General features: G+C 40.0%; 1 protein-coding gene across 1 annotated transcript in view; it reads left to right on the top strand.

Moving 5' to 3' along the window:
• The window catches only part of LOC122789780, a 728,210-nt gene that overhangs the window by 269,675 nt on the left and 446,344 nt on the right, over nucleotides 1–12,191 (top strand). The window contains exon 7 of the mRNA XM_044057221.1: nucleotides 9,426–9,566. Coding sequence (XP_043913156.1) covers nucleotides 9,426–9,566 — 141 coding nt within the window. The remainder of the gene's footprint in view (nucleotides 1–9,425; nucleotides 9,567–12,191) is intronic.

Here is a 12,191-nt window from a genome sequence, read left to right as displayed (position 1 = left end):
GGCTTTATGCCAAACCACAGTACCAGTTCTACACTAATAGACTTCCCTAACAGTATTAATCATAACTGCCTGTAACTGGTCAGCATGGCTATATACCAAACCACAGTACCATACTACACTAATAGACTTCCCTAACAGTGTTAATCATAGCCACATGTTACCGGTGAGCATGACTTTAGACCAAACCACAGCACTCGTACTACACTAGTAGACTTCCCTAACAGTGTTAATCATAGTCGTCTGTCAATGGTCAGTATGGCTTTAGACTAAACCACATTATGAGTAGTACACTAATAAACTTCCATGACAGTGTTAATCATAGCCGCCTATCACCGGTCATCATGGTTTTAGACCAAACCACAGTACCAGTACTACACTAATAAACTTCCCCAACAGTGTTAATCATAGTTGCCTGTCACCAATCAGCATGACTTTAGACCAAACCATAGTACCAGTACTACACTAATAGACATTCTTAACAGTGTTAATCATACCGTCTGTCACCGGTCAGCATGGCCTTTGACCAATCCACAGTACCAGTACTACACTAGTAAACTTCCCTAACAGTGTCAGACATAGCCGCATGTCACTGGTCAGCATGGCTTTAGACCAAAGCACAGTACCAGTACTACACTAATAGACATTCCTAACAGTGTTAATCATACCACCTGACACCGGTCAGCATGGCTTTACACCAAACCACAGTACCAGTACTACACTAGTAGACTTCCCTAGCAGTGTCAAACATAGCCGCATGTCACTGGTCAGCATGGCTTTAGACCAAAGCACAGTACCAGTACTACACTAATAGACATTCCTAACAGTGTTAATCATACCACCTGACACCGGTCAGCATGGCTTTAGACCAAACCACAGTACCAGTACTACACTAGTAGACTTCCCTAGCAGTGTCAAACATAGCTGCATGTCACTGGTCAGCATGGCTTTAGACCAAAGCACAGTACCAGCACTACATTAATAGACTTCCCTAATAGTGTTAATCATAGCTGCCTGTCACCAGTGTACATGGCTTTAGACCAAACCACAGCTAGTCCACTATGCTGATGAGGCAACCTTCATGTCCTCTGTCCAAAACCCATTTCCTTTCCCTCAGCTCACACAAGGTTTGTTCTCCTGCATAGAAAACTGACTTGCAAAATCAGACCTAATACTAAACCCCAAAAAGACTATTAGTGTAGTGCTGGTACTGTGGTTTGGTCTAAAGTCATACTTACTGGTGACAGGCAACTATGATTAACACCATTAGGGAAGTGTATTAGTGTAGTATGGGTATTGCAGTTTAGCTGAAAGCCATGCTGACCAGTGACAGGTGGCTATGATTAATACTGTTAGGGATGTCTATTAATGTAGTAGTGGTACTGTGGTTTGGTCTAAAGCCATGCTGAGTGGTGACAGGTGGCTATGATTAACACTGTTAAGGATGTTAATAATTTAGTACTGGTACTATGGTTTGGTCTAAAACCATGCTGACCGGTGACAGGCGGCTCTGATTAGCACTGTTAGGGAAGTCTATTAATGTAGTACTGGTACCACTGTGGTTCAGTCTAAAGCCATGCTGAGTGTTGACATTCCAAGAGTCAAACGATATGCAAAGCTAATGCTCAAATCACCTCTTGAAATAACACAAACATTGAGGTAGTCTCCAATACTAAATTACTAGGGGTTATAGTAGATCACACCATGACATTCAACCTCTACATCCAATGAGGAATAAAAAAAAAAAATCAACATTTAGTTCTGCTATGTGGAGGCAAACAATATCTGCAAGCAAACAGATAACTACCTACACTTCTGTATGCATCTTTCATTTTTACCAGTCTCCGGTACATCCTGACAAGAAAAGTACAAGAATTCTATAATAACATAGCCATATTTGCTGAAATAATCCATGCTTTACACATCAGTGGATCGCAGTCAGGCACCTAAATTGGCTTGAGCAACTCACCTCTTCACCTACTGTCAACTTCAATTTGCACACAGATTAGCCATTCACCCTGAAAAATGCCCTGTCCTAAGTGCCACACTACAGCTGCACCCCACCAACAGAGCTCTCATCTCTACTGACAAACATATCCCCTCAATTCACAAAGCTCACAACAAAGCAGGAAATGATCTTTATGCCAATTGTTTCACAGAACCATGGAAGTCAGTTTCCCATACAGTCAGACACCTCAACAAAGGACATATCTTCAAAGATAAATTAAAAGTGTTCCTGCCAGACTCCTGGCAATGCTCCTGCTATTCCTTAGGATAAATTGCTCCTAGACTACCTGTCCTATGTACACATACATATCAGTGACTTTCTCTGCCCTCTTATTTTTCTGTTTTCTACTCTTATGACAAAATCCGTATAATAGATGTGATCTAAAATATTACTACTTAACTGCCCCAAATGCTGATTATGTCACTGCAAAATATACCTGCTTATTTCATAAGTATCTGCTTTGCTTTATTCATCCTCATTTTGTATGTAATGCTGCTAACATTACTTGAGTATTCTAAATGTTGTATAAATACTACTGTAAATAGTTCTCATGGAGTTTTGTATGTAATGCTGCTAACATTACCTGAGTATTCTAAATGTTGTATAAGTACTACTGTAAATAGTTCTAACAGAGTTTTGTATGTAATGCTGCTAACATTACCTGAGTATTCTAAATGTTGTATAAGTACTACTGTAAATAGTTCTCATGGAGTTTTGTATGTAATGCTGCTAACATTACCTGAGTATTCTAAATGGGTTTACTATTAGAATGTCGAAGTGAAGTCCGTCGACTGTACTGTTGTCGAACATGGAAGTTCGAAAATAGTAATATCGAAGACCAAAAGCCAACCTAGGAACGGGTTTTAACATGGGTCGAGATAGGGGAGAGGTTTGTAGTTCGGCAATAACACTGAACACCTATCTCAACCCATGTTAAAACCATTCCTAGGTTGGCTTTCGGTCTTCGATATTACTGTTTTCGAACTTCCATGTTCGACAACAGTACAGTCGACGGAGTTCGCTTCGACATTCTAATAGTAAACCTCTAAATGTTGTATAAGTACTACTGTAAATAGTTCTCATGGAGTTTTGTATGTAATGCTGCTAACTTTACCCGAGTATTCTAAATGTTGTATAAGTACTACTGTAAATATTTCTCATGGCATTTTGTATGTAATGCTGCTAACATTACCTGAGTATTCTAAATGTTGTATAAGTACTATTGTAAATACTTCTCATGGCATTTTGTATGTAATGCTGCTAACGTTACCTGAGTATTCTGAATGTTGTACAAGTACTACTGTTGTTATTTCTTGTGGAGCTTTTCTCACCAGGCCTCCACTGAAAAAAGGCTTGTTTGTCCATTCGGACTTTCTTAGTAAACAAAATGGAATAAATAAAATAAATATATGTCCATGATAATGCTTTGCAACCTCAGCCTCCACACAGGCTTTGTAACAAGCAAATGTAGGACAGCGATGGTCATACCCATGGACAAGGGTGAGCCATCCACTGACCCAGGCATTTACTGGCCCATAAATCTGACCAGCTTCATTTGTAAGGCCATAAGAAGACTTATCATGGAATTAATCAATAATGACATAGGGGAACCCCCCACAATGGACCTAAGGCAGTTTGGGGTCTTGATCACTAAGCCTAGTAGACTTCTTCATAAAGGTCACCAAAGCAATGGACAAAGACAAAACACCATATACTGCCTCCCTAGAACCTGGCCAAAGCTTTTGACACAATACCTCACACTGGAATAGTGGAGAAGCTTACCCAACTAGGAATAAACCCCAATGTCTCCCACTGGATTCAGGAGGTCAAGATAGGGGAAGATACCTTTACAAAATGACCAGGCACCAGTGGTGTCCCAAAGGGCTCAGTGCTGGGACCTCTACTGTTTGTCATGCACTTCTCCAAAGTAAAGGCAAACACTAAGGGTCCCTGGCTGGCTAATTTTGCAGATGGCTGCAAGTTAGGAGCAGTCCTTGAATCCCCCAATGACACAGCCATTTGCAGGAAGGCTTGTCCCAAACAAATAATTGATGTGAGAGCCATGGACTAAAATTAAATGCCAAAAAGTGCATTATCGTATCCTTTGAAAAATTACTACATTGACAATACAACCCTAAGAATCAACCATGTACTTCAGGATTTGGGAACATGCATGAGCAGTGACCTAACATTTGGTCAGGGTATGTCCATTTGGGAACATGTATGAGCAGTGACCTAACATTTGGCCAGCATATGTCCATTTGGGAACATATATGAGCAGTGACCTAATATTTGGCCAGTGTATATCCATTTGGGAACATGTATGAGCAGTGACCTAATATTTGGCCAGCGTATGTCCATTTGGGGACATGTATGAGCAGTGACCTAACATTTTGGCCAGTGTATGTCCATTTGGGAACATGTATGAGCAGTGACCTAACATTTGGCCAGCGTATGTCCATTTAGGAACATGTATGAGCAGTGACCTAACATTTGGCCAGCATATGTCCATTTGGGAACATGTATGAGCAGTGACCTAACATTTGGCCAGCATATGTCCATTTGGAACATGTATGAGCAGTGACCTAAGATATGGCCAGCATGTGTCCATTTGGGAACATGTATGAGCAGTGACCTAACATTTGGCCAGCATATGTCCATTTGGGAACATTTATGAGCAGTGACCTAACATTTGGCCGGCATATGTCCATTTGGGAACATATGTGAGCAGTGACCTAACATTTTGGCCAGTGTATGTCCATTTGGGAACATGTATGAGCAGTGACCTAACATTTGGCCAGTGTATGTCCATTTGGGAACATGTATGAGCAGTGACCTAACATTTGGCCAGGGTATGTCCATTTAGGAACATGCATGAGCAGTGACCTAACATTTGGCCAGTGTATGTCCATTTGGGAACATATATGAGCAGTGACCTAACATTTGGCCAGCGTATTTCCATTTGGGAACATGTATGAGCAGTGACCTAATATTTGACCAGCGTATGTCCATTTGGGAACATGTATGAGCAGTGACCTAACATGTGGCCAGCGTATGCCCATTTGGGAACATGTATGAGCAGTGACCTAACATTTGGCCAACGTATGTCTATAGTTGTAAGAAAGTCTTTCTATACTGTGCAGCTTATAAACAGAGGAATAGCTTTGAGGTCCAGGGTTGTCATTGCCCCTTTACTCTGCTTTCATCAGGCCAGGCACTTAGTATGTCTCCTTTGGCCTGTATCTGACCAGTCATATACAACAACTCAAATGGCTACAGAGGTTCCTCACAAAGAAAATACAGAGTCTAAAACATATGTCCTGAATGGACCACCTGAAAGCACTGCTAATGTATTCGGTATCCTACAGACTACTGAGAGAGGACCTGTATCTGGCTTATAATGCTTCCTCTGGTTCAGTACTTATGGATTATCTGTTGCACATCCACAAGTTGAATGGACCTAAACCTCTCCCACTACTTCAACAGAATGGTTTGGGGGGACAGATATATCTCACAGAATTCCCATCCATGAAAAACAAAGTTCATCCATGTCCCTATTCAAGTGTGACCTGGATCTGTGGATGTGAATCAGAAAATTTACCCCAAGATTGCCCCTGTACTATTTATGGACAGAAGAAACACCTAAATGATATTTCCTACAATATGTCACCCAGAACAAATCATTATCCCATGGGTAGTATATAAATATAGACTTTGGAATTGGGTTAGGGTAAGTTGAACTAATGGGATAATCATTTAGTCTTAAAATGGTCCACAAAGGCAATTAGGCTAGTATTCACCTATGAACTTATGAACTAAGTTTACAGATGACTTGAAAAACTGGGAATTATTGTCAAATCTCCCTTAGATAACCATTCATTACAGCAGAAACTAACTTTTGTAAACAACCATATGGGAAGAAAAGGTAAAAGTAAATGTGAAAAAAGTATAGTATTGTTATATTTGGTAAACAGCCCTCAATGCAGAGTATACCCAATACTGGACTCCAAAATGATAAAGTAGGCAGGGACCTTGGAATATGAGTTGATAATTCATTCTCTGTTGAAAACTGTGTAGCAACAGTAGTCAGAAAACACTTTTATTTAGCACAGCTGATATCTAAAAGCATATCATCCAGGTCAAAGGACGTTATTCCCACTGTAAGAATCCTTAAGTGGGCCAATTATTGAATACACCTCTCCATCAGGATGTACCTTTATGGACATATTAACCAACTGGAAAGGCCCGAGAAGTTTCAAACTGAGGAACTTGTTGACATAAAGTCCATGAGTGATCAGGAAGAGCTTGAAGTACTACCCCTCTACCCCTCTACTTAGTTTATTATAGGCTCCTGTGGAGTGAGTCAGGCCTTGTACTTAGTGCCATTAAGGAACCAATTCTCCTTGATCTCCTCCATCGTTCAGTCAAATAGCTCTACTAATATCAGAACTAGGGATTTAAATGGGTTGAAGAGGCAAGTGCCCATATCACCTTTGTAATAGAGATGCCCTGTAAGTTAAGCAACCATGACACCCTGACATCCTTCAGATTAAACCTGGATGATTGGATAGATATGAATAAATTTGCTCCGGGACTGACTTGTTTCACCGTTCTTGAGAAGGGGAGGTTACTGCATTAGGGTGGATATTAAAAAAGCATAAATGGTCTTGTGACACATCCTCTGATGCTATGATCCAGCCAATGGGCGCAAGTATTGAAAGACATTCTGGAAAAGGCATTGGTCTTTTACAGAAAGCATGCCATCACTCCCTCACTCACTACATCACAAGCAAATATGTTCAATAATAACAATATTGATAATTGACATTAATTAGATACAAAAGTAAAAAAAAAATAAATAAAGAGAAGGCATAAATGGACAGAGGTGTAGATGGGGGGAGGGGCAAAGGACTAGCTGCCCAGGGTGCAAGGTGTTGGGGGTGTGAATGGAAGATGTCGGTCAGTCTGTATTGTGCTACTGCAATTCAGAAATGAATGCTGAAAGTGCATTTGTGTTTACCACTTCACAAGTGGTATAAAATGTAGCAAGACATTTGCTACATTTTTCAATCAAGAAGGAGCTTTTATTTCTGTCCTCAAGTATGAGTGGACCCTTTTTTTTTGCTGGTCCTTAAGTAGAACTGGGCCTTTTTGTTTTTGAAAAGTAAAAGATATTTGCCTCAGCAGAAAAACAGTTACAGAAAATATTTGTTAACTAATCTACATTTAAAACAAAAGCAAAAGAGGGAAAGAATCTACTCATAAAATATATTTACAAAAATGAAAATAACTGAATTATTTAAAAAAATGCAAAATCATTTTAACTACACAAGGAAAGAATTGCCCACCCAAAATGAATAGAAACTCAAAAAAAATGTAAACTCTAGTTACATGCATTGAGTAGAAAACATAAATCATACATGAATAACATCTGTCAAGAGACAAACATCAGTGCTAGAGCCAAAGAGAGCGCAATGTTTGCGTCTTTCGGCTTTTCCCGGTTAGGGCTCGCCACATTGGAACTCCGGTCCGCTAATGATTGGTAGTTGATTTTTACGTGCCGAGTTACCAGCCCTGATGCACAACCTTCAACGAAGGTACGCCCATTCACGCATATCTCCACGCAGAAGACGCTCTAGCTGAGAATCGAACCGGACAGCGTCTTACTGTGAGGCGACGCAATAAAAACATAATTCACATTCTCCCCAAAGAAAAACAATCACACTAACCTGTTAAAAGCAACCATCTTCAGAGCTGGCCTTGCAATGTCCTCTCACGGTCATCATTTTCATTCTTGAATGTTGATGAGACGCCTGCTCAGCATAGAGGTATACAAATGAAGCCACACAAACTGCCCTGTCCCAGTCAGGAAACAGGCTGCCCACCCCAACCCCACAAAGACTAAACCCCATATAGATTTAGGTAGAAATCATAAACACGCCACCATCATACCTCTCAATTTCCAGGTGTTTTGCAGAATATCCAGATTTTTTCATCCTATTTTTGGTCTGCTACTCATAAAATTTATGGTTTTCTGGCAAATCACTGCGGGTTGAAGTCAGTAAGTAATGACGTACAATTGAGTTGCAGACTTCATGTCCTTCAGAAAATGCACATAAACACAAATCCTGTTATTCTAGCAACTTTCTAAGTTTATAAGAGCAATATTTAAAATCTGTCCCTATTTTTGAGCCTTTGTCCTCCTATTATTTTAGGCTTTGTCCACATTTCGTGTTCTAAGAAGTTGAGAGGTATTACTGCCATCAGATGAAAAAACATCATTCATTCATTCTTCAATTAAATCCCATGTGCAGATAGACACACACACACACACACACACACACACACACACACACACACACACACACACACACACACACACACACACACACACACACAAAAAATATACTAACCCACAGATAGTTTAAAGCACCACCAATTAATCTATGGCATATCTTTGAGATTTGGGTAGAAATTGGAGGACCTGGTAAAAGCTCCCATGGATACAAGGAGAGTGCAGAGATGCATCCCATCAAAGGACTGAGATAAAAAAAAACAAGCACTGTGAATCAGCAACTGCTTCACTGCACAAAAAAAGAGCTTCTGTTATAATAACGATATTATCTGAAACTAAATAAAAATGTCTAAGCTAGTCCCAGCTTGACCTTGTCAGTTACAACTCACAAAATGAAAGAAAAGACCCATACTGCAAAAACTACCCATTACATACCAAGCCTTCTGTCTTTTAAAAATCCCAGAAAAACAAGTGATAACAAATAAGCGCAAAAAATCCAAACTGCAATAAATAATCATATTCATACAAATGAGTGTAGCAAGTGTGCTTGTACATTATAGAAACAACATCTAAAACTGCAGTGTACAAAAAGGCAAAAGCACTTTCAACAGAAAAATAAGGCAAAATAGAAAAGAGAGAGACAAACTGAATATGTGGGGTCAGGTGTACGATATACATAAAATTTCATGCCGAATGGAGCCAAGATCTTTTGTATATCCCCTGTATGTACATAACAGCTCAAATAACACAATGTTTTCAGAGCAATTATCTTGTACGCAATGATAATCACAATTTAAGTAATGAAATGTGTACATACTGCTGAAATGTTTCAGATCAAATTTAATTTTGCAATTACCAAAGGAATAGCGGGGTTCAAAGGTGGTGTATAATGCTGAGCAGATACATGGTTTAAAAAAGTATCACTCTTAATTTTATTTAAAAATAAAAGCTATCTTTAAGAGTTTTTATTTTGAGGAGTGATGTTCATGCTTTTCCAATGGATTGCTTTACATTGTATGTTGGAGCATTAGATGCCCTGCTATCTTATATTTCATGGCCTGTAGGTCTGAGTACATTTCTGCCTCTTCTTCTGAGGATTAACCTCCTGTATATTCTCCTCTCCAGACTCAATGCTATGGCCTTGTCTTGGCTGGTCAGTTCCTGGATGGTGTGCTTCCCTGGCTCCCAGGCTTGGATGGCTTTATGCAAGAATGCAGACCACAAGTAGAAATCTCCAGAAACAGAGGAGGTGATCCGGAGGATAAGGTGAAGAAATCTTGATCTCATTTATTTATTTAATATATCTGTCTTTCTAACTAACTATATATCTATTTATTTATCCTTATAAGTGCCTGCATATACATACATAAAGTATGGCCTTGTATGCTGCCTCCAAGCATTGATGTGTGTTTATTGCTGCAGTCATTTATTAGTTTATTTATCTATCTTGCAAGTTTGTCGAGGGTACTGGTCATGACTGGCCGTCGTCAGCTATGACCTAGTCCTGAACTCTGACAGGAGAATGCTTAGCACATTGCATAAAAATTCACAAAGAACATACTCTCAGATAAACTATTAGTGATTAAAAATCATTATTTGTAACCGTTTGTGTTAAAGTTGCACAGTAAAATGTACAACTCCAGACACGCACTCTTTTCTTTATCACTTATAACAAAAGTGATTTGTATAAAAGGTCTGCTTATTAGTTTTCCTTCTGTAATTCAGATAACTTAGAGACCTTAAGAGCCAAGGGGAGGTAAGGACGTATTCTGTGACCTGATTTTGATGTCTAATCAGTCGTGCATTTTATTTTAAAAAGTACATGTTCAGTGACTAACTGTTTGGTGTTAGTAAAACTGAGTTTCCTACCCACTTGGAGGTAAATAAAACAGAAACCTGTCTCATGAGTTTTCAACTTTCCTATGTAGAATGAGCACCTGTAGGGTAAAATCTCCAGACCTAAGTGGCTAAGCTGAGTTTCCAAAAACAGTTTATCTCTCGATGGGCATGCACAGTGAGAAGGTATTCTCAGGTGTGGTTCAACTCAGGGATGAGTTACTCTCCGATCAGGGTAAACAGACAGATGAGTTACTTTCCACTTATGGTAAACAGTGCAATAAGATATTTCTTAGTGAAGGTAAACACTGGAATGTGCTAATACCTGCAAGAGTAAGCATAGGAATAAGGGATTCCTCAGTGAATTTAATCGCATAAATGAGTTACTCATTGGAGGGGGTAAACACAGTGATAAGGCATTCCCTAGTAATGAGAAATACAGAGATGTGTTACTCCCACTGAGTGTAAACACAGAAAAAGACATTCCTGGTTGAGGGTAAACACATGGATAAGGTCATAACTTTTACTGAACAAACTCAAGGGATACTGTCCATTAAAGCAATTGATTTCCTGGATCCCATGTTGGAACTTGCAGGTGCCCATGTTGTTATCCATTTCCCACCTGAAGGTATGAATTGATGAGTTTAATTGAGAGTGAAAGTTTATCATGTTTCACATTACAGCTGATTTTAATTTTTATAGAATCTGATTCCCTAACCTTCTCTTTAAGAATAAAGATACAAAAGTAATATATAGCCATAATAAAAAATAGGACTGAGTTACTCACAGCAAAGATAAACATAAGGATAGGGCATTCTCTAATGAGGATAAACACAGAGAGAGATGAGTTACTCCCAGTGGGGGTAACAGAGGAATAAGACATTCTCCCATGAGGATTTATATGGGGATGACTTTCAATGCAGTGAGGGTAACAGAGGGAGAAGGCATTCCCTGGTGAGGGTAAACACAGGGAAAACGCACTCCATGTTAAGAATAGCAGACACAAAGGGCAATATCCAATAAGGGTAAACATTAGATGACTTACTCTCCAGTGAGGTTAGCAGATGGATAAGACATTTTCCAATGACAGCATACATAATGATGACTTACTCCCCAGTGAGGGTAACAGATGCATAAGACATTCTCCATAGAGGGTAAACATATGGATGAGTTACTCCCAGTGAGGATAACAGAGGGATAATGCATTCTTCAATTAGGATATGTACAGGGAAGACTTACTTCCCAGTGAGGGTAATAGAGGGATAAGGCATTGCCCAGTGAGGGTAAAAACAGGGAGGAGTTACTCTTCATTGATGGTAACAGTGGGAAAATGCATACTCTACTGATGGCAATCACAGTGATGGATTACTCCTCAGTGATGATAAAAGAGGAATTAGGCATTATCCAGTGAGGATAAACACAGAGATGAGTTACTCTGCATTGAGGGTTGTGACATCCCTGCTCTGGGCCAGTAACCAAGGAGCTTCAATCCTCACCACTGACACCTGTGAGGGATGTTCACTTGGAACAGAAATAGATGCACACAGTATTTCTAGATACAGCTGTCTGCACCAAGCACAATTTCCCTTAAGAGCACACCGGGAACACACACAGTCCTGGGGCTGGGTTTCCCTCTGTCTCTCCAGGCTCCAAGTAAGACTCCCCACTGATACAGCTGTAAAGTTGAGTCCGCAGCTGAGTGTTCCAAGCCAAGTCCTCCACCACCCTCTCTATGAAACCAGTCCTCTGTGTCCCTTTTCCAAATAGCTGACACACACACACACACACACACACACACACACACACACACACACACACACACACACACACACACACACACACACACCTACCTGGGAAAGGCTGGCACATATCTCCAGCTATGCCCCCTCTGCCCAGACTGTAAGGTGGATTGGTGGATACTGCCACCAGAACACTCCAAAGCCAGCTACTCTAAGGCTCTTACAAGGGTACCAAATTATATTGTTTGTCTTTTGGCTTTTTCCCGGTAAGGGGTCACCACAGCGGAACTCCAGTCCACTAATGATTGGCAGTAGA

Source organism: Protopterus annectens, chromosome 15.part0 (genome assembly GCF_019279795.1).
Source record: "Protopterus annectens isolate FY-2018-M chromosome 15.part0, PAN1.0, whole genome shotgun sequence".
Classification (NCBI taxonomy): Eukaryota; Metazoa; Chordata; order Ceratodontiformes; family Protopteridae; genus Protopterus; species Protopterus annectens.
Note: the sequence above shows the minus strand (reverse complement) of the source record. Positions and strands in the feature narration are given on the sequence as shown.